Here is a 23,694-nt window from a genome sequence, read left to right as displayed (position 1 = left end):
CCAGTAGTCAAGAAGGATGGGTCTGTGAGGATCTGTGGCATTTTTAAGGTCACAAGATCACAAGACAAAGGAGCAGAAGTAGGCCACTCAGCCCATCGAGTCTGCTCCGTCACTCCACCATGAGCTAAATTATTCTCCCATCTAGTTCCAATTCCCAGCATTTTCCCCATATCCCTTGATACTCTGACTAATTAGATACCTACCAATCTACTCCTTAAACACCCTCAATGATCAGGCCTCCACAGCTGTATGTGGCAACGAGTTCCATAAATCCACGACCCTCTGGCTAAAAAAAAATTCTCCTCATCTCTGTTTTAAATGGGTACCCTCTTGTCCTGGACTCACCCACCAAGGGAAGCAGCCTTTCCACATTTACTCTGTCCAACCCTTTCAACATTTGAAATGTTTCTGTGAGATCCCCTCTCATTCTTCTATACTCCAATGAATACAGTCCAAGAGCCGACAAACGCTCCTCATATGTTAACTCCTGCATTCCAGGAATCATCCTTGTAAATCTTCTCTGAACTCTGTCCAACATCAGTACATCCCTTCGAAGACAGGGGGACCAAAACTGCACATAGTACTCCAAATGGGGACTCACCAGTGCCCCATAGAGCCTCATCAACACCTCCTTACTCTTATACACTATTCGTCTTGAAATGAATGCCAACATAGCATTCGCTTTCCTTACTGCTGATCCAACCTGGTGGTTAACCTTTAGGGTATCCTGCACGGGGACCCCCAAGTCCCTTAGCACTTCCAATTCTTGAATTTTCTCCCTATCTAAATAATAACCTGCTGGATTATTTCTTCTTCCAAAATGTACAACCGTACATTTCTCAACATTGTATCTCATCTGCCATTTCTTTGCCCACTCTCCTAAGCTGACCAAGTCTCTCTGCAACCTCTCCGTTTCTTCAACACTTCCTGCTCCTCCACCTATCTTGGTGTCATTTGCAAATTTAGCCACAAAACGATTTAATCCATAATCTAAATCCCAGAGTCAACTATTACAACCACCACATTGGAGGTCCCGGAATCTGAGATTGTTTCACAACCACAAGTCTCTTCTGCCAAGCACGGTGACCCCACTGTCTTTCTCACCCCACCCGCCCGAATGTCTTTTCTCCTCAGAAGTAAGAAATCTTCCACAGTAGTGATTGAATTTTTAGGCTTGGATGGGTCAACTTAAAATTCAGTATGCTATGTATATCTATATATTCATATAGTACTTGTATAGCATTGTGTGTGTATTGATAACTAGACAGCAATATTTGAGTTGAGATGCATTCTATATTAAGTTTATAGATTCACAGGGAGGGCTGTTGTGCATTTAATATATCAGTAATATTTGAGCAATATTGTAAACATAGTGTTCAATAAAGCATTCTTTGTTGCTTACATAATTCATGTAAGAAGTATGTGAATGGCATAAGTCATTATGTCATCATGTCACGTGTGTGCCTCATAAAGTGAAAAGGAAACTAAGACATGTGTCTCTTGAGCTCCCTTGTTTCTCTTTTCGACTAGTTTTATGTTTTCGAGTTACAAAACATAACACCAATGTGTCCCATTAACCAGAATTCGCTGTGGATGCAAAATTGTCTTGATATGGAAGGCAAAAGACAGTGGTGGAAGGTTGTTTTTCAGACTGGAGGCCTGTGAATGGTGTGTCACAGGGACTGGTGGTAGGTCCACCATTGTTTGTCATTCTCATTAGCAATTTTGGCAATTTGAGTGTGCAGCTGGCATGATAAGTAAGTTTGCGGGTAATACAAAAAGTGCTGGTCTTGTGAACTGTGAAAGCAGTTATCTAAGTTTATAGCAAGATCGTGATCAATTGGGGAAGTGGGCCAAAGAATGGCAGATGGACAAGTGTGAGGTGTTGCACTTTGTAAGTTAGACCAGGAAGAGCTTACACAGTAAATGGTAAGGCCGTGGAAAGTGTTGCTGAACATAGGCACCCAGAGGTACATAGTACACCAAAAATGGAGACACAGGTAGTCAGGTAGGCGAAAAAGGCTTTTGGCACTCCTGCCTCCTTCTGTCAGGGCTTCAAATACAATTATTGGGACGTCATGTTGCAAATACAAGCCAGCTGTAGGAGGGATGTCGTTAAACTGGAAAGGGTGCAGGAAAGATATTGAGGATATAACTGACACAGACTGGTTGAGTTATAAAGACTAGAGAATACGGTTAATTCTCCCTGGAGCATAAGAGGTTAAGGGAGGATCTTATAGATGTTTGGAAAATCAGTGAAAGGTATAGGCAAGGTGAATAGTCACAATCTTTTTCCCAGGTTAAGAAGGTCTAAAATTAGATGGCACAGTTTTCAGGTAAGGGGAAAGATTTAAAAGAGACCCAAAAGACAATTCTTTTCCTGTGGAATCTATGGAACAAGCTGCCAAAGGAAGCTGCAGAGATGGGTTCAATTAAAGGATATTTAATATAGGAAACATGTTGAGGGATTTGGGGATAACACAAGCAAACAGTCTTTTTCCCAAGTTAGGGGTAAAATAGGACAAATAGGACTACCTCAGGTAAACATATTGGTCAGCATAGTGGGCCTGTCTTCCTATATAAATTTGGAATGAGTAGAGATATTGGAACAGTGATGATATTTTGCAAGACCAGTGCTTATATACCTGAAGTACTAAGTTAATGAGTATTTTATTGAACCTATTGCAAATTTTAAACCATTTTTTGCAGAGTGGCATAGACTGATATCCGTATTTTAACTAAACAGTCGATGCTTCAAATCCACGAGAGTCGTTAAAAGAGAATGGTTATGATCATAATTTATGCAATTTGTTTGGATCCGGTCTTTTAGCCTTGCCAGTTTGTGCAACATTCCAGGGTAATCAATGGTGATTTTTCAGTTTTTCACTGCATTGAGTAACCTGATCTGTTAAAGTTGATGTTGACAAAAGGTGTAAATAGTTAAAATTCCACACGATTTCTTGACTGCTTGGAAAATAATAAACCAACAGCTTGTGAATTATAGAATGCAATTTCATTACTAGAATTTCTGCCTCCAGCAAACAGGTAGAAATATGTACTAGGCAGCTTTTATCAAGCACAGGCAAAAGTTTTGGCCATCAATTACATTCACTGCACATACAGTTAGCTCCCAAGATGTCAACAGAATCCATTGTGCAGGGATTAGTACTGTAGGCAGACAAGACTTAAATATGATTTAGCCATGGTCAAAGACCAATGTTTTCCCCAATTAATTTTTTACTTTGGTGGAAGATGCCTGGACAAGGTAACAATTTGAAATCCATACTGGTTTCTTGTTTTTAAATAGAGGTATATACAGAGAAAAATTGCCTTCAAGCAAGAGGCTCTCCAATGTGCCCTTGATTCTTGAAATCTGATTTATTTCACAGATAAATGGGTTGCTTCTTATTGTCTACCTACAGTGTACCTTTTCCGTAATTGTAACACTATATGTTCCATTCTGTTTTTACTACCTAAAAGAAATTACGTATGGCATGATCTATCCAGATGGTATGCAAAACAAAAGCTTTTCACTGTAGCCAGATACATGTGATACAATTAAACTGACATCATGGATTAAACTGACATGAGACACCAATACCTCATCATCTCAGTGGCCATTCACAAAAAGGTACAAAATACCACTCCGTACATCAGAAAACATCAACCATCACCTTTCTTCTTACCACAGTGCCCATCTCTCCATGCGTTTTTGCTGGTGCTCCTCCTTTTCCATGTTTATACCCTGTCTATAGTAGAACGGGAGGAAGGCTGATGACTTTCAATTCAGATCCTGCAGAGCAGGGACCAGAAACTTGCCTTCAGACTGCCACAGAAAGCAGCAACCCAGGCAGCCAGGATGTACAATACAACACTTGTTTGGCATAATGGAATTGAGACTACCTTTTCCTGAGAGAGGAAAGCAAGCTCAGTTCTCCTAGTAATTTACTAAGGGGAATGTGGGCACGTGGCCAACTGGTTAAGGCATTGGACTAGCTACCTGAAGGTCGTGAGTTCGAGCCCCAGCTGAGGGAATGTGTTGTGTGCTTGAGCAAGGCACTTAATCACACAGTGCTCTGCGACAACACTGGTGCCAAGCTGTATGGGTCCTAATGCCCTTCCCTTGGACAACATTGGTGTCGTGGAGAGGGAAAACTTGCAGCATGGGCAACTGCTGGTCTTCCATACAACCTTGGCCAGGCCTGCACCCTGGAGAGTGAAGACTTCCCAGGCGCAGATCCATGGTCTTGCAAGACTAACGGATGCCTTTAATTAAAGGGGAATGTCAGTAACTATACAGGACAGACTGTTGGCAAGTCCGGTATGACAATGCATAGAATCACAAGGTGCCACTGTTGCATTCCAACTGGCAACTTCCAACTGTTATTGTTACAGGATCTAAAATAACACATGATGGCTGTGTTGCAAAGGAGAAGTTACAGGCTCTGTCGAAAGTTATAGGAAAAGTGACAGCATCACTCTGCCACATTCTGCGTGACTTTAGGTTTATGGCAATGCATATAGCTACGTTCAACCTCTGGTCTGGAGGGAGCTAGTCTGTAGATCTCATTGAACCTTTGGTATGCATAATCTCAGTCTTCAGGAAACTGACACATGGGCCATACTTGCCCCCTGGCATAGCTGCAGTTGACTCTTACTTCTACTGATGCAATCTCTTCTCTATGCTTTGTATACTGCACATCATAAACACAAGAGTTTCTGCAGATGCTGGAAATCCACAGCAACACATACAAAATACTGCAGGAACTCAGCAGGTAAGGCAGCATCTAAGTAGGGGAATAAACAGTCGACGTTAAGGGCCAAGACCCTTCATCAGGACTACATGGAAGATTTAGGGTCCAACCGGGTACCTGAGATCCTTAGATCAATTTACACAGTGCGTTCATATCTGATTTTAGAAACAAACTCATGGATTCATGTTCTCATTTTCTTCCCACACAATCACATGCTTAGACAGATTTCTGCTCCCCACATGTAACATTTAGTTTCATTTCATACACTGGAACTGCAGTGACACAATCATCATGGCAATACTGTCCAATCTCCAAAATGACTTCTATTGCTACATACAGGAATAAAACATCTTCCCTCTAAGTGGCTCAAACATGATCTCAATGAGAGCTCACCAGGTCCAGTGATTTTCTAGAACACTAGTTGGACCTTGAACCCTAGAAATTTCACAGCTGGTAGATTACTCCAATCCAGATGATAAGAACTGGCGGAAGAAAAGATATCATAGGCTAGTTAGCTTGATTTCAGTATCTGGGGAGATGTTGCAGTTCATTATTAGATTAGATTAGATTAGATTATGAGAATACTCATACATGCATTAAGAAATGATACAATGTTTCTCTGGAGTGATATCACAGAAAACAGGACAAACCAAAGACTAACACTGACAGAACCACATAATTATAACATATAGTTACAGCATGGGCATGGTAAATAAGGTCTCAAAAGTCCCCGAGTCGATCGACTCCCGAGTCCCCAATAGCGGCGGCAAAAGGGAGAAACTCCCTACCATAAACCTCCAGGCACCATCAACTTGCCGATGTCTTGGAAGCAGCTGACCACAGCCGACACTGAGTCTATCCGTCCGAAAACTTGGAGTTTCCGACCAGCCTCTCCGATACAGTCTCCCGAGCGCCATCCTCTGCCGAGTGCCTTCGACCTCGCCCCGGCCGCTGAAACACGCAAAGCCGAGGATTTCGGGGCCTTCTGCTCCGGAGATTCTGGTTACCACACAGTAGCAGCGGCAGCGAAGCGGGCATTTCAGAAGTTTTCCAGATATTCCTCTGTACTCTCACGTCCGTCTCCATCAAATCAGAATTGTGCACGGTCCCCTACTTGACAGATAACAGGCATCACCACTGAAGTGGCCGCGCGCGCTGCCGTCGTGCCGCCATCTTCTCCTCCTTCTATTAAGGATGATGTTTTGGGGTACTTGGATGCACATAATAAAACAGGCCAAAGTATGCATGGTTTTCTCAAAGAGAAATCTTGCCTGACAAATCTGTTGGAATTCTTCGAGGAACTACGGCAGGATAGACAAAAGAGAGTCAGTGGGTGTTGTTTATTTGGATTTTCAGAGGGCCTTCGACAAGTTGCCACACATGATGCTACTTAACAAGATAAGAGCTCATGGTATTGCAGCAAAGGTACTAGAATGGATAGAACAACACACACAAAATGCTGGAGGAACTCAGCAGGCCAGGCAGCATCTATGAAATCTCTGCCGTATCTGCTCTCAAGATGAGGCTTTTCATTCTAGAATGAAGGAGATGTCTTCCTTTGTCAAAGAAAGTGGCTTCCCTTCCTCTACCATCAACACTGCCCTCAACCGCATCTCTCCCATTTCACACATATCTGCTCTTACCCCATGCTCCCACCACCCTACCAGAGATAGGGTTCCTCTTGTTCTCACCTACCACCCCACCAGCCTCCATGTCCAGCACATAATTCTCCAAAACTTCCGCACTTCCAACTGGATCCTACCATCAAATACCTTTTTCTCTCCTCGCCAATTTCTGCTTTTAGCAGGGATCGCTCCTTACATAAGTCCCCTGTCCATTCATCTCTTCTCATTGATCTCCCTCCTGGCAGTTATCCTTGCAAGCAGAACAAGAGCACCTGCCAATACACCGCCTCCTTCACTACCATACAGTGCCCCAAACAGTCCTTCCAGGTGAGGTGGCACTTCAGCTGTGAGTCCGTTGGGGGTCATATACTGTGTCCGGTGCTCCAGGTGCGGCCTTCTTATATCACTGAGACCCGATGTAGATTGGGAGACCACTTTGTCAAGCATCACCAAATACCTGGCTCCATCTGCCAGACAAGCGGGATCTTCCAGTGGCCATCCATTTTAATTCCACTACCCATTCCCACTCTGATATATCCATCCATGGCCTCCTCCACTGTCGTGATGAGGCCACACTAGGTTGAAGGAACAACACCATATATTCCGTTTGGGTAGCCTCCAACCTGATTGCATGAACATCGATTTCTCAGACAGTCATTCACCCCTCCCCACCACCTTCATCATTTCTCATCCCCTTTTCCTTCTCTCATGTTATCTCCTTGCCCACCCATCACCTCCCTCTGGTGCTCCTCCACCCCCTCCCCTTTTTTTTATTTCTCCCATGGCCTTCTGTCTCTTTCACCAATCAAATTCCTAGCTCTTTGTTTCATCACTCCCCCTCCAAGTTTCACCTATCGCCTGATGTTTCTCTCTCCTCTCCTCCCACTTTTCAAATCTACTCCTCAGCACTTTTTCTCCAGTCATGCTAAAGGGTCTTGGCCCAAAACGTCATCTATGCTTCTTTTTTCTTCCATAGATGCTGCCTGACCTGCTGAGTTCCTCCAACATTTTGTGTGTGTTGCTGAGATTTCCAGCATCTGCAGATTTTCTCTTGTTTGAGAAGGTTGGCTGACTAGCAGAAGGCAAAGGGTGCAAATAAAGGGGGACTGTTGTGGTTGGCTGCTGGTGACTCGCGATGCACCACAGGGTTTGGTTTTGGGGCCACTTCTTTTTGTGCTGTATGTGGATTATTTTGATGAAGGAATTGATGCCTTTGTGGTCACAATGGCGGATTATACAAAGATAGGTAGAAGGGCAGTTCATGTTGAGGAAGCAGAGTGTCTGCAGAAGGACTTGGACAAATTGGGTGAATGGGCAAAGAAGAGGCAGATAGAATATAGCTTATGTAGAAAGAATAAAGAATAAAGACTATTTCTTAAATGGGAAGAAAATTCAAAAATCAGAGATGCAAAGGGACTGAGGAGTCCGAATGTTGGATTCCCTAAGTGTTAACTTGCAGGTTGAGTCAGTGGTGAGGAAGGCAAATACAATGTTTGTATTCATTTCAATAGGACTAGAATACAAAAGCAAGGATGTAATGTTAAGGCTTTATAAGGCATTGGTCAGATCACACTTAGAGTATTGTGAGCAGCTTTGGGCTCCTTATCTAAAAGAGATGTGCTGATATTGGAGAGGGTCCAAAGGATTTCATGACAATGATTCCAGAATGAAAGGGTTAACATATGAGGAGCATTTGATGGCTCTGGGCATATTGGAAAATGCAAATGCACACATTCTGTTTTCTATGTATTACAGTATTTACTCAACAGTATTTACTCAAATGCACACATTATATTCTCTACAATATTTACTACGTAACCACTGTTCGCTCATTAGAAGGTATTCACTATGTAGCCCTGACTTTTGACCTGTTCACTATTAATTCATGAAAAGAACTAGAATGAAACCAAGTAGAAAGATAATGGTGGCGAGTAAGGTGATGAAATATGTGGCAGTATGTCAATGCAAGACTAATTAAGAAATAACTGTGATTAGGGATGAGAGGACATATGGTCTAAAATGTAAACTAGGACATAATTAAGTTGGGGAGTAAAACAATAGTGGAAAGTCGAGAGCGGACATACAGGCCGATTGGATATGATAATGTAGCTAAGATAGGAGAATTGCTATAAAAAATGCTATGTACAAGCCTCGACAGGCAGTCAGCTACTAGCTTTCTGATTGTCTCAGCTTTGATTTGCAAATTAAAGTTTAAAACATCTTGAAGGGTTTTCTGCGTCTCCTTGTCATTTGTGAGAAACGAGAAACCACGACATGCATGAGGGGGACTCATTGAAACCTATCAAATATCGAAGGATTACAATAGAGTGGATGTGGAAAGGATATTTCCTATAGTGGACGAGTCTAGGACCAGAGAGTATGGCCTCAGAATAGAAAAGAGAGACAGGAATACGAAGTAATTCCTTTAGCCAGAGAGTAGTGAATCTGCGGAATTCATTGCCACAGACCGCTGTTGAGGCCAAGTCATAGGGTATATTTAAAGAGGAGTTTGATAGATTCTAGATTAGTCAGTGTGTCGAAAATTACAGGGAGAATGGGATTGAGAGAGATAATAATGATGGAATGGCGGAGCAGACTCGATGGGTTGAATGGACAAAGTCTGCTTCATTTTCATAGGGTCTTATGACTGTTTGCAAACTGCCTATTCAATCACCACCAGGCAGAAGAGAATCAAATAAATCATAGGATTATAAGCTTGATTATTCCAATAAAAATCAACAGATCTGCACAGGACTGCAGGTATTTACTGACATAGCACTGTGTAAAATTGATACAATTGCACGAGTTCATTGTAATTCCATGCTTCCACACAAATGATCACTGTTAACTAAATCCTGCCTTCCAATATTGGATTCCTGATACTATCCTAACAGAGTATCTAGTCATTCAGACAGAGAAGAACAGCTTCATGGGATGAGAAGTATGAGGTAATTTAGATCTTAGAATTTACTGTTATAATTAACTTAAAGAATTATATCAAAACATACGTTTAATTTTTAATTAATATTCACAAATATTCAATTTTCACAGCTGGTGAGGCTGGGAGTGTGGTTTAATTGGCTGTGAAAATAATACTGCATGCAGGCTTGCAATTTACAATCAGAAGTGTCACCAATCATACGGAATGCTGACCGATTCAAGGTCAGTGCACCTGAGGAAGTTCATGACAAGGACTCAGCACAGGTATCAGCGGGTTTTGTGGGTAGCTGCATGGCAAGCAAGGGTGTTGAGTAAGTTTACAGAATATTCTGGCCAAAGGAAATGATGGCACTACAGATGGCCTATCAGCCCAGTGTCTCTACACCCATCGAAGCCATTACTTAAACTAACTCAATTTCCCTGATCTTAGTCCATAACTGGGAAGTAGCTGTTAAGCATATTGAAGGAATCCACCTGAGGCATCCTTTCAAGCTAAATTCCAGATTCTGCGCTTATAAGAGATGACTAAATATTTACAAATTTCTTTTCAATGGTAACTTTTCAATCTGTGTCAGACTGCTAAAGAAACTGCTCCTTCCTGTCTACCTACACTACGTTTCTCATTTAAATCTCTGACTTCACAAGCACTATTAATTCACTAGTGCTGTCTATTGTATCTGGCTTTTACAAAGACCTTGGTAAACATGCAGAGAAAATCTACCAAGTGACTCCAGTGGAGCTGGAAACTAGGATTATTCTCTTTAAAGCAGAATGCAGTGAAATTTGAGTTAGGGTAGTGGTGGATTTGAGAAAACTGGTGTGAAGAAAATGTTCAAGATAATTGTTTTAAAAAGCCACAAACTAAATAAGAGTATTTTTAATAAGGCTGCTAGGTGTTACAATCTAGAATTTACTTTATAAAAGGGTTGTGTTTAAAGTTCACACTATTATGGATGTATACTTGAACAGGAAACAACACAATGAGGAAAGAGTACAAATAATTCCATTGAAAACACACCCAGTTTTTTACAGCATGTACCTTCAAGGGAATTACCCTTAGTATCACTATACTCAGCCAGATTTCTAGTACAAATACTGCACTGCATTTTCCCTCAATCATCTAGATTTGTGGAACTTTCTGTGAATCACACAAGTGTTTGCCCAAGTGTCCCAGTCAGAATCTTGAGCTAAAATTCCATGTGAGACTTTATTTATATGTATATTAAATTCATGATAAACTCTTACTGTTAGCCTAGGATATAAACACAATGAGGTCTTGCGAACACACACTGAGCAGTTCAATATCTATGCAGCACAAGAGATGCAGACCAAAGTCAAATGTTAGCAGACAAAGTCTACTCTCTGAAAAGAACAACTGGAAATATGAACCTCCTTGCGGTTTGTACAGCTTGCTCAACCTGTTTTAAATTGGAGCATGGAATGAACAAGGAAGTTCACTAGACTCTCTAGTTTAATAGATTCCTGCAACTAATGAGCTTCTGAATTGGCTGCAGTGGGACTGGTTTCATTGCTGTGAACTCACTTTCATGAAATTCAGTTCTGAATGTCATTTGTTGACTTTAATCGTTTGCCTGATTTGTTTTTTATTTTCTGCACATTGGGTGTTTGATGGTCTTTTGTAATGGGTTCTATTTTGTTTCTTTGTTTTACGGCTGCGAGGAAATGAGGTTGTTCTCAAGGATGTACATAGTATACATTCTTTAAGACTCAATGTACTTTGAACTTTTAGTCAATTAACTGATTTTGGTGGCCTTTTTTTTTGCCATAGCGTATTGCTCCAGAGATTCTTTTCAGGTGATCCTTTAAAGTCAAGGATGACTTGTTGCTACATCAGTTTTCTGGGATCTGAGGGAGCTGATGAGCCAATGTGGCATCTGCACAGTCTATCAGCTATGGGGGCAGGAAGTACTTGAAGAGGCAGGTGGCTGTCAGCGTTAGGAGGTGGTGCACTCCTGCTGTTTTCACTGGGCCACAGCAAACTCCCAAAGAGAATTAAAGAGTTAATTATGGTCGGCTTCAGGGAACTGTGGATACTGGACAGCCCCGATGGCCAGAGTTGTCAGGTTGCAAGCTATCTAGCTCTACTCTGAATGTGGGTTCATTCAGTCCTTTCACACTGATTTTTCATGGCAGCATTTCTGTTGCTGTCATTACTTTGGTGGCAAACCAAATGGTCCAGTTAGTCTTTTCCTGTTTTGTTTTTTGGATATCAAATGTCAACCTGGAAAAAGTAGCAAAGGTAGCTGAGAATTTCAAAACAAAAATGGCAAGGGAGCTAAAACTGTATTATAGACCCAAGAAAGGCAGAGCACTTAAACATACAGGAAGTTGGCAGTTACACAATTCTTAAAAGAGGGCATGATCCTTGAAATGTTTAGAGGTCTATTTTCTAGCAAAAAATGTAATCTATTGATATTTTATTTCATTTCTTACATTTTGATGTTAAGGCTTTGTTTCAGCATTATGTATTACCACAACATATCCTGAAATAGTACTTTTCTGGTCTAGTATCCTTTGTTCATTAACCTAATTGGTTAGGATGCAAATGCTGGTACAGCACTGCATTTATATCTGCAACCATATACAATGGGTATGGGCACCTAATTTTTAAACCTGAAATGGATGGAAAGTAAAATAGATTCAAATCTAATCATCCTCAAGTCTCACTTCCCACTCATCTCATGCATACATTCCCTTTTTTGTTGTTCAAGGTGATACACACAAGCAATTTAACAGCAATCAAACCTGTTAACCTCTGGAAGACATACCTTGACTGGTCATGAGAGTGACCTTCATCAGTGTTAGGATTAAAATTATTGGAAGATGGTGGTTCAGACGGAGGCACTGACACCCCCCAGGACTATATGCTCAGCCTGCCGCTGTTCACACTGCTGACACATGACTGTCCTAGATACAGTTCAAACTGAATCATCAACTTCACTGATGACATAGCAGTAGCTCACCTCATCAACATCGACTAGACAGTGTACAGAGAGAAGTTGGAGCGGATGGTAGAATAGTGCAAGCATAATAACTGGAGTCTCAATGTGAATGAGACCAAAGAGATGATTGTGGACTTTAGCAAGGTGCAGGCTGACCACTCCTCACTGTACATACACTGCTCCGCAGTCGAGAGATTTAGGAGCACCATGTTGCTGGGAGTGCAAGTTATGGGCAATCTTACCTGGTTGCTCAACATCACCTCTTTGGTCCAGAAAGCTCAGCAACATCTCCACTTCCAGAGGAGATTGAGGTGAGCAAGGCTCGCCACCACTCCCCACTAAACATTCTAACTAATTTTTACAGAAGCACCAGTGAGAATGTCCTGATCAGCTGCATCACTGCCTGGTACGGAATTGCAAGGCATCGGACCGCAGGAAAGTACAAGGGATTATGAGGACTGCTGAGAGAATCATTGGGGTCTCTCTTCTACCCATCTGAGATATTTGTCAAGAACAATGTGTACGCAGGACCTTCAGCATTGTCAATGATCCCTTTCCACTGACCAGCAATTTCTTGACCCCCAACTATCAAGCAGGGAGGTACTATAGCATTAGGACAAGGACTATTAGGATGGGAAATAGTTCTTTTCCCCAGGCCATAAGACCACTGAACTCCCCAGCATCTCCCAGGTCCCATATTGTATGTAGCTCCAACAGCATTATATTGAATACTTTTTAACGTGCATCATATATGCAACATCATTATGTGAATTTATTTGTGGCATTATTGTGTTCTGTGTGTAGTGTGTGTGTGAAGTGCATGAAGTATGAGAGTGAGTGTAGTGAGAGGCCTAGTGAGAGAGAGTAGTGGGAGTGCAGTGTGTGTGTGTGTGTGTGTGTGTGTGTGTGTGTGTGTGTGTGTGTATGTATGTATGTATGTAGAGTGTGTTATATAGACCATGCTGTGCACGTTGATTTGGAAGAATATTGTTTCATACATATATCGAGTTGAATGACAATAAACTTGAACTTGTGTTTAAGATGTAATCCTCCTTCTCACATCCCAGTTTCAGCACATCACATAATCTCACCTGATTTACAAGCTGCAGCTGATGCTACAGCAAATATTTCTCAATCCACTTCTCAGTCAGAATTCATTACAGCTTTGGTTCAGTCATGGACAAAAAAAAACTGAACTCTGAAGGTGAGGCAAGAGTGATGGCCGTTAACAATAAGGAAGTGCTTGATGAAGTGTTACATCAAAGAAGTCTAATAGTAAACATCAAAGATAAAATGCTGAAGTCAGACTCCACAAAGGAAGGTAGTTGTTGGGGATCAGTCATGGCAGCTCCATACATCATTGCTGTCTTGTCAGGGCAACGACCTTGCTCTAACTATATTCAAGCAACACACAGCGAAGTTGCAGGTGAACACAGCAGGCCAGGCAGCATCTCTAGGAAGAGGTACAGTCGACGTTTCGGGCCGAGACCCTTTGTCAGGACTAACTGAAAGAAGCGCTAGTAAGAGATTTGAAAGTGGGAGGGGGAGGGGGAGGGGGAGATCTGAAATGATAGGAGAAGACAGGAGGGGGAGGGGGAGGGGGAGATCTGAAATGATAGGAGAAGACAGGAGGGGGAGGGATGGAGCCAAGAGCTGGACAGGTGATTGGCAAAAGGGATATGAGAGGATCATGGGACAGGAGGCCAGGGAGAAAGAAAAGGGGGAGGGGGTAAAAAACCCAGAGGATGGGCAAGGGGTATAGTGAGAGGGAGAAACCCATTTTAATTCCACGTCCCATCCCCATTCTGATATGTCTATCCACGGCCTCTTTAAAGATGAAGCCACACTCAGGTTGGAGGAACAACACCTTATATTCCGTCTGGGTAGCCTCCAACCTGATGGCATGAACATTGCCTTCTCAAACTTCCACTAATGCCCCACTTTCCCCTCGTACCCCATCCGTTATTTATTTATATACACACATTCTTTCTCGCTCTCTCCTTTTTCTCCCTCTGTCCCTCTCACTATACCCCTTACCCATCCTCTGGGGTTTCCCCCCTCCCCCCTTTTCCTTCTCCCTGGGCCTCCTGTCCCGTGATCCTCTCATATCCCCTTTGCCAATCACCTGTCTTGCTCTTGGCTCCATCTCTCCCCCTCCAGTCTTCTCCTATCATTTTGGATCTTCCCCCTCCCCCTCCCACTTTCAAATCTCTTACTAGCTCTTCTTTTAGTTAGTCCTGACGAAGGGTCTCGACCCGAAACGTCGACTGTACCTCTTCCTAGAGATGCTGCCTGGCCTGCTGCATTCACCAGCAACTTTGATGTGTGTTGCTTGAATTTCCAGCATCTGCAGAATTCCTCGTGTTTGCGTTTCTAACTATACTCAGCTGCTTTATCAATGACTTTTTTCCATCACAGTTAAATTCAAGATTTTTTAGATATGTTTGAATAATGTTTGATTTCATTTGCAACTCCTCACTGAATGAAACAGTCCTTGCCTGCATGCAATAAAATCTAAACAATGTTCAGGCATGAGTGGTTAAATGCCAAGCAATAATCATTTCCACAAGAGACAGTCCAACCGTATTCCCTTCTTCAGTCAAGCACATTATTATTGCTTAGTCTCACACCATCATCTCAGGGGTTACTACTGATTAAACCAGGGGTTCCCAAACGTTTTTTATGCTGTGGAGTTGGGAACCTCTGAAATAGACACTCGAAGTGACCTTGTGACTCTACTCATGATACCACAAAGCCTTTCGACCACGTTCAGGAGGCAGGTCAGTAACATGATGGAATGCTCTCCACTTGCCTCAGCAGTGTCAATGATCCTCATAAAGCTCAACATCATCCCCAACAAAGTAGCTCATTTTATTAGCTCCCTGTCCACGGCTCTATTTGTTCATTCCCTCCACCACTGGCACACTCCCGCTGGAGTGCGTGCAATCCTCAAAATGCAGTCCAGTTATTCACCTCGGCTGCTGCAAACATGCAACTTCTACCACCAAGGGAGAGAAAGGCACCATCACCAGAGGATTTCCACCAAATCACAACCTGTCCTAACTTGGAAATACAAAGCTGTTCCTTTAACACTGCCGGTTTAAATCTGGCCATCCCTACCCAATAGCTTGGTAGGAGTAACTTCACTAGCAGTTGTGTAGTGGTTTAAGGGTTCTTGAAGGCTTATATCAAAGTTCGCGCACCATGCGCCTGAGTGGTCCTTTGCTGCACTGTTCTGTCTAAAGGGCCACCGAGTGATAGTGAGAGCACAGGTGAATGACCAGAAAGCAGCAGGAACTGGCAACGTGGAAAATACTAACATTAACTCAGTTTCTTCTTCCACACATGCAGTCTGTTTGCAGCACTTTGTTTTTCAAATACATTGTAATTTATGGTCGACCTTACACAAAGTTATTAAACCTATCAAATAGGAAATCAAACACCAGTCAAACATATGTGTCTTTTTTGCTTTTCCAAATCGTCCTGGATTTTTCCTGTAACTTCGCTATCAAGTTCTCAGTCAAAGGTTGTGCTCCAAAAGCCTGGGACGGGATTACAATAGTGAAGCAAAGCGATCTGTCCACGATAACGAAGTACAACAGGTAAGGAGAAAAGGCGCTCGCTCTTCCCGGCCGAACCTGCTCCCACCTGCGGGACGTCCCGACTCACCTGCGGGGTAGTGCAGCCGCCGGCGCCCGTAAGCTCCATCCTCTCCCAGTTCTCGTTAATTTTCTGGATGGCTGGGCGGAACGTCGCGTCCTGGATTTCACGGAGTTGAAAAGCCACGCCTGCTTCTCGATACACAGTCTTGATTAGAGCTCATTCGGGCAGTTGTTGCCTGTCGGAGATTTTCAGCAACAGCCGAACCTTGTGCTTGTTGTGGTTTCCGCCACCCATGTCTCTAGCAACCAACGTGAACTTGACGTTAGTGCATGTTGCTTCGCCCTGTGCACTTCGGTCTAAAATAGTTTATATATATAATTGAAATATATAGATTGGAAAGAGGCCATTCACTTAACTTGCCTATGCCGACAGATATGTGTATTCGGGTAATCCCGTTTGCATGTGTTTAGCCAATCCCCCTCCTTTACTGTCCATGTAAACATGGTAATAGTACTCACCTCTGCACTTCCTCTGGCAATCCCTTCCATATACCCACCAGAAAATTGCCCCCCAGGGTCCATTTAAATCTTTCTCCTCTCACCTCAAACACAAGCCCTCTCCTTATCCCAGGATAAAGATCCATCTTATCTATCGTCATCCGTCAGCATCCTCTGCTCCAGGTAAAAAGGTCCCAGTCTACCCAGCCATTCAGTGTAACTCAAGCCCTTCAGTCCCACCCCCTGTCTCCTTCCACCAAGCCAATAGATAGAACCTCCTAATTCCAAACCAGGCACCATGTGGAACACACACACCATGCTGGAGGAACTCAGTCCGTCAGGTGGCATCTATAAAAAACAGTAAACAGTCAACGTTTTGATCTGAAAGCCTTGTCAGGACTCGATAAAAAGATGAGAAGTCAGACTAAGAAAGTGGGGAGGCGAGGAAGAAGTACAAGGTGATCATTGAAACTGGGAGAGAATGAGGAAAGGAGGAGGTGAAGTAAAGGGACTTTTTCCAAACAGAATTGGGGTTGATAGAGCTGTATGACTCAGAAGCAGGTCATTCAACCCACTATGTCCCTGCTACACATTGTTCCTACCCGCACTAACCCCATTAAGTCTGTATTCTTTTATGCCTGACTGACTCTACTACTTGTTTAGGTGCTGCCTTAATATCCTAAGAATATGTGCTTCCACCATTTCTTCAGGTTTTGACCACACTTTGAGTGGAAAAAATAATCCTCTTCAGATTCCCTCTAACCCCCCCTCGCACCCCCACCTCTTTAATCTATTTATTTTGGACATCTCAGTCATTGAAACACAAGTTTTACTAGCCACCATTTGTTGTCCCTCTCAGAATTGTGTATACCTTATGCAGGTCCACACCCCCACGTCTTTTGATCCAAGAAAAGCAAACCAGTCTATCCAGTTTCTCCATTAAACTGACAACATGCAACATTCTGGTGAATCTCCTCTGCACTACTCCTGAGATAATGTATAGATTCTGCGAGTCTTCTAGTGCCTCTCTTGGCCTTTTCTTCATCTTGAGATTGGGGAGTTGGCAGCTGTGTGGGGGTATTTGTAGGCAGGTGAAGCTTGAGGGGTATTTGAAGGTTGAGTTGTTCAGTGTGGCTGGAGAATCAATGGAGGAGCAAGGGTAGGTTGGAGCATTGGTGAAATGATCTGGAATTCCAGATTATCCCACAGTTAGACAATACTTTACACTAATTTCACTCGCTCTCCACGATGTACGTTCCTTTTCCCAAGGCGCCAGAGCCTTGTGCCGTTCCATTGTTTGCTCCATTTAAATGCCGGCCCAGATAGACTAATTGTATTAGGATCCAAAGCGCTCTCTGTGATGATAACTCCTCTCTCCTGGGTGCTGAGGCTATGAAGACAGTCAGATCTCTTGTGCTCCGTACCTGCTAATATGATGAACTGATAAGCGAGGCTTTGGGCCTACCCCGGGATGCTCGAAGTTCGGCTCTGCGGACTCAGTTTGGTTCGGAGAGTTGTTCTCTTCAATTGTTTGCACGATTTGTGTTTCTTCCCCTTTTCTCTTGCACATCGTGTGTTGGTCTTTTATTTTTATTTTCTTCTTTAATTGGGTTCTTTCAAGTTTCTTGCTCTGTGGCTACATGTAAGCAAACAAATCTCAAGATTGTATAATTTATACATTCTTTGATAATAAATGTACTTTGAATTTTTGAATTTGTAGAAAGCTGAAGATGTTTGGATAAAGATGATACTGACCAAAAATTAACCAGAGAGACATCCATTACCTTGGGTTATTGATTATTTAATCAAAACAGTCATAAATCAGAACTTCCAAAATCACACAATTCATATCAATTAATCCCTAGAGGTTTTCGTTATTCATGACCTAATTGGATTAATGTTACATTTTAGGAATTTCTTTTTAGACAATCATTTATTATAACATGAAAATTGCCATGAAATGTCATACTGAATTTGTTACCTTTTGCACCTATTATTGAGCATTTTTTGTTTTGTTTACCTAATTGGCATCAGTAAATTACATTAATGTAAAGCTTTGTTTCGCTTATCCCTGAAGATTGATTTCAGGGTCATTTGCATTTGTGTATTAATTGGTTTTATTCACACAGTTTAGTCATTGATTTAAAATCACAATGTATTATATTACAAAGTCAATTGAGTCTGATATATGGTTTCTGTCTCAAATAGCAAGATATGGAAATCAACAGCTAGATGAGAGATGGGTCACATTTATATAGTCTCATATTCAAAAGATAGACTTTTGTTATGCAGATTAGGCTCATTATAATTCATGGATACTAATTTTCCACATAAATTTAGTGAATAATGTCATTTAGTAAGAAAATTTGAAGTATGTAATAACTGCAAGCTCAAAAACTGTTAATACCAGTGTAACACCATTTCATTAAGAGATTTCATTGGTCTAGATTTTTACATGAAAGTAGCCTCACACACAGGAGCCTCACACTTCCTGAGAACACAAGTAAATAGGAGCAGGAATAGGCTACTTGGCCTCTCAAGCCTGCCTCACTATTTAAGATGATTGTAGCTGATCTACTTCAACTTCACTTCTACGTCATTTCCCCATAGCCCTCAGTTTGCTGAACATTTGAACATGCATCTTTCTCCACTTTCAATATATCTAATGATCTAGGATCCACAATATTCTGGAGTAGAGAATTCCAGCAATTTGCTATCCTATGCAAGAAGCCATTCAACATGCAACACACATAAAATGCCGGAGGACCTCAGCAGGCCAGACAGCACCTTTGGAAAAGTGTACATTCGACATTTTGGACCAAGACCCTCGAGGGGTCTCTTTTCCATAGATGCTGCCTGGTCTGCTGAGTTCCTTCAGCTTTTTGTGTGTATTGCTTGGATTTCCAGCATCTGCAAATATTCTCTTGTTTGTCATTTAACATGCTTTTCTTTCAAAAGATATGCTTATTACTTTAAAGCTGAGTGCACTTGTTCAAAACTGATCCACAAGTAAAAAAACACTTTGACATCTAACCGAGCATGTTTCCTTAGGATCTTATCACTAGCAGTTAGTCTCCACTCTAATGTGGTCCTAGTATCGAGTTAAGCAGTGGAGTGCCAGCCAGTGTCAGCTTCCCAGCAGTTAAACTAGAAAATCTGAAACTGCACAGATGTGGACTTGATACAAGTTCAGTGGCTCCATCCATTTAAGTGGAAGATAGCTACAGTGTATGGCCTAGATACTTTGAGAATTCAGATAGACAGAAGGCTATTCCCTTGTCCTATAAAAACCATCACCTAATTTTACAGTCTATAAAATTTGTCAAGCTGTTGGAATGCTTCTGGCCATCCCTAAAAAATCCTGGAGCATTCAAAAAATTAACTACACAAAAAAAATCTACATTTTATTTTAGAAAGTGAAAGCCCTGCAAAACTAAAACAATTTAATTTAAAACATTGCATCTGACATTATTAAACCTTACATTAATTTACCTTGTATTAATTTGTTCATTCTTTTCTTCCCTATAGCCTTAAAGTCTTCATGGAAATGAGCAAGCTTACGAATGTGATCTAACAGCAATTTCCCCAACAGTACCATTGGCATGCAATTCTGTCAGTTGATTTGAAGGTTTATATCTGGTAGCTAGTTTTGAACTTTTGTGCTTTGATGCCCTTATTCACCAAAGTTAAAAAGATATATATTGTATTAACCACTGCAGAAAGGCTGACATTTCCCAGTAAATTCCGTGTGGCTGCAAGCTGTGAACTATAGACAAGGTCTAAATTCAAACTCTTTGATAGCTTTGATGACCAGTAAGCCTGGGGGGAGGGGTTGTTACGGCTTAGACAGTTACCAAACATTTCCCTGAGCCGCTTTTGTCAATTTCAGTCAGAAAGATCCAACAACCCAATAAAAGCAAACCACAAGGTGATCCAGTCTAGGTTATCTCAAAATCTATAGGAGGCAAAGAAGGGATGCTTGATCATTCACAGGAAATTCCAGTCCTCTGTTACCCATATAATGGTAACCAAGATTCATATGGATACAGCCCATGCTCTGTGGCATGTATCTGCCTTAATTCCAACAGAGAATGAATGTTTCAAACCTTTGCTTTACAGTCCTCTATTGCAATTTCAAGTATATGATGCAAGAGGAGCTGATACAATGGTGCAAGCACAACAACTAGAGTCTCAGCATGCGCAAGACCAAGGAGATGAATGTGGACTTAAGGAAGGTGCAGGCTAACCACTCCTCACTGCACATATACGCTTCCTCCATCGAGAGAGTTAGTAGCAACAAGCTTCTGGGAGCACGCGTAACAGATTATCTCACCTGGTCCGTCAACTCCACCTCACTGGTCAAGAAAGTATAACAGTGTCTCCCGTCCTGAGGAGATTGAGACAAGTGAGGGTCTTCCCATCCTTCTTCCCCATTTTAACCAATTTTTACAGGAGCACTATCGAAATTGTCCTGACCAGCTGTCTGGTACAAGAATTGCAAGGCATCTGACCGCGTCCCTACAAAGGATTACGACAGCTGAGAGGACCACTGGATTCTAACTTCCACCCATTAGAGATATGTATCAGGAGCACTGCTTATACAGGTCCCTTAGCATTGTCAATGGTACCTCCCATCCGTCCAACAATCTCTTTGACCTCTACCGTCAGGCAGGGAGTACCTTAGCATGAAGACAAGAACTGCTAGGATGTGAAACAGCTTCTTACCCCAGACTGTGAGACTACTGAACTCCCTGCCACCATCGAGGTCTCATCACATACGAAGCATCAGTAGCGTTATACTGTTTACTTTTTAACTTGTATTGTACATGTATCTTATTATTTGTTAATTTATTTGTAGCAATATTATCTTTATGTGTTATGTGAGTGAGTTACAGTATATATACTGCGTTGTGCACTATGGTGTGAAGGAACATTGTTTTGTTTGATGGTTGTGACATGTGTATAGCTGAATGACAATAAACTAAACTTGAACTTGAAGAAACATAGATCTGCCTTTTCTTCACCTAATTAGCTACATACTGGATGCCAAAGATTATTTGTTGACGATTTTACAAATATTAGACATTTTTATGTTAAATTATAGTTCTTTGCATTATTATGTGACACATACAGAGAGAGATATAAGGAAAAACCAGCACAGGCCTGTTCTTACTTGACTAACAAGCATTATGGAAAGAATATTAGAAACTGGATTTCCAGTACAGAATACTCATCCTGACGATAACAGTTTACTTTGATGTCAAATTGTCAATTTCAGCCTGTCACCAAATATTTTGTGGAAATCATGTGTGGTAATGAAACCTTGAGTCCCCAGCCAAGCCGTTAATAAAATGTCAGTAAATTAGAAATGTAATGGGATCAGTACTGAGATATGCAGTATAGTGCCTATATGTTCCTTCAAAGATTAATAACTCTTTGTTGATACTATGAGTGTAGTGAAAAATGCAGCAAGCTCCACACTTTTATCAAAAATCCTGTTGGTTACTTGCATAATTTACATTTGAGACATAATAAATTTGAAGAACATCATGAAAAAGCATTGAAAAAGTTTTTTTGTAAATCATCACATGCCTATCACGGCAATCACTTTGAAGACATTTATGTCTTCTTTTGCGATTGTATAATAATGCAAATAAGCACACCTACTTTCTTCTGACACAAAACTAAGGTTGAACAATATTTCCCACACACGTGTGAATGAGTTGCAAAACTGTCTCAATTATAGAAAATTGATTTTTTTTTCCTATTGCACCAATCTTCCTTTATAAAACTTAATGATTAAAATTGTTCAGAGAAGCCATTAAAATGAATACCATATGGTGGTAGTTCCAGGAGGAACAATGAGCAATTAACCTGCAAGCATTTGAACTAGTGTCCACAAAATACAAAGTTCATTCCACCAACCATTGTGGAATAAGTTTAATAACGATCAAGTGCAAATTGCACTCTTCACTGATTTATCAAACTTCTATTGAGTTAGCAACCATATATTGTGAGTGGATGGTGTTGTTGATACCAGGTGGTGCTGGCTGAGGTCATATCTCAAAAAAGAGGATGATTTGCTGTTGCACAGGTTTGGAAACATGCAGGAACCTTTGCTTGATCATAGCCAAATATTTAAATACTGATTTGTCCATGTGGCTATGAAAACCGGTTATTGGTGAGCCACAGAGAAGGAGATCGTCTACCTATATGGAACAAAGATTCATTCCAAGTACATTGCAAATAGGAATGGTAGGAGATAACCAACAAGGGCAAGGTTAGGAGTGAAATATAAAGTCATAGATACACATGCTACAGAATATTTCATGTGATTGTAATCAACAAAAGCATCAAACTGCACTTCAAATAATTTCATCCACCATTAGCTTTGCACTCCACTATCTGCAAAATCATGTCATTTCTTATCTACCAGCCAGCTACATTAGCCTGGCCTGTGACCTAAAGCTCAAACATCCCGACTGAACCCTGCGCACTTAATCCTACTCTTATCTATTTTTCACAAGGCTGCAGCCACATCAGCCAAACACATTCCGAGGTGCATACTGGCACGTTTCCCCTGAAGGTGGCATGTAACCAGTGCACGAAACAGCTGGTTTCAGAATCAAGCAGTGTCCAAAGACTGGCCAGTCTGGATGAGAGTCCTGTCCCTGATTGAAGCAACTGCCAGAAAGCCAACATCCAAAGGCAGTGCAGGAAACACGAAAAATATAGGAGCACTTGCATCAACCTCGTCCTCTCACGTCCCACTTGCCCCACAGACTGCAGAGGATGTTTGCATGCTTTTCTTATTTTAACCCTTTTCTAATACAATAACTTTACAATTGCACCTGTGTGATTTCAGAGGGCAAAGAATTCCTGACTACCCAGGCTCCAGTGGCTGAGCAGAAGAAGAATTATTGGAGTACACTTGACATGAGAGGTTTGAGTCCACAATGGAAATTAACTTGGTGTGACGGAGGATGAGTGGTGACTTGATAGAGGTGTATAAGATAATGAGAGGCATTAATCGTGTGGATAGTCAGAGGCTTTTTCCCAGGGCTGAAATGGCTAACACGAGAGGGCACAGTTTTAAGGTGCTTGGAAGTAGGTACAGTGGAGATATCAGGGTTAAGTTTTTTATGCAGAGAGTGGTGAGTGCGTGGAATGGGCTGCTGGCGATGGTGGTGGAGGCGGATATGATAGGGTCTGTTAAGAGTCTGCTGGATAGGTACATGGAGCTTAGAAAAATAGAGGGTTATGGGTAACCCTAGGTAATTTCTAAAGTAAGTTCGGCATAGCATTGTGGGCC

At 41.8% G+C, this 23,694-nt stretch overlaps 1 protein-coding gene across 1 annotated transcript in view; it reads right to left on the bottom strand.

Moving 5' to 3' along the window:
• LOC140208209 (uncharacterized) overlaps positions 1-16,001 on the bottom strand; it is a 152,036-nt gene extending 136,035 nt beyond the window's left edge. Inside the window, exon 1 of the mRNA XM_072276719.1 lies at positions 15,952-16,001. Coding sequence (XP_072132820.1) covers positions 15,952-15,990 — 39 coding nt within the window. The 5' untranslated portion in view covers positions 15,991-16,001. The remainder of the gene's footprint in view (positions 1-15,951) is intronic.
• Between the last annotated feature and the right edge of the window lie 7,693 nt (positions 16,002-23,694).

This window comes from Mobula birostris, chromosome 2 (assembly GCF_030028105.1).
Source record: "Mobula birostris isolate sMobBir1 chromosome 2, sMobBir1.hap1, whole genome shotgun sequence".
Taxonomy (NCBI): domain Eukaryota; kingdom Metazoa; phylum Chordata; class Chondrichthyes; order Myliobatiformes; family Myliobatidae; genus Mobula; species Mobula birostris.
This window is presented reverse-complemented; position numbering and strand designations above follow the sequence as displayed.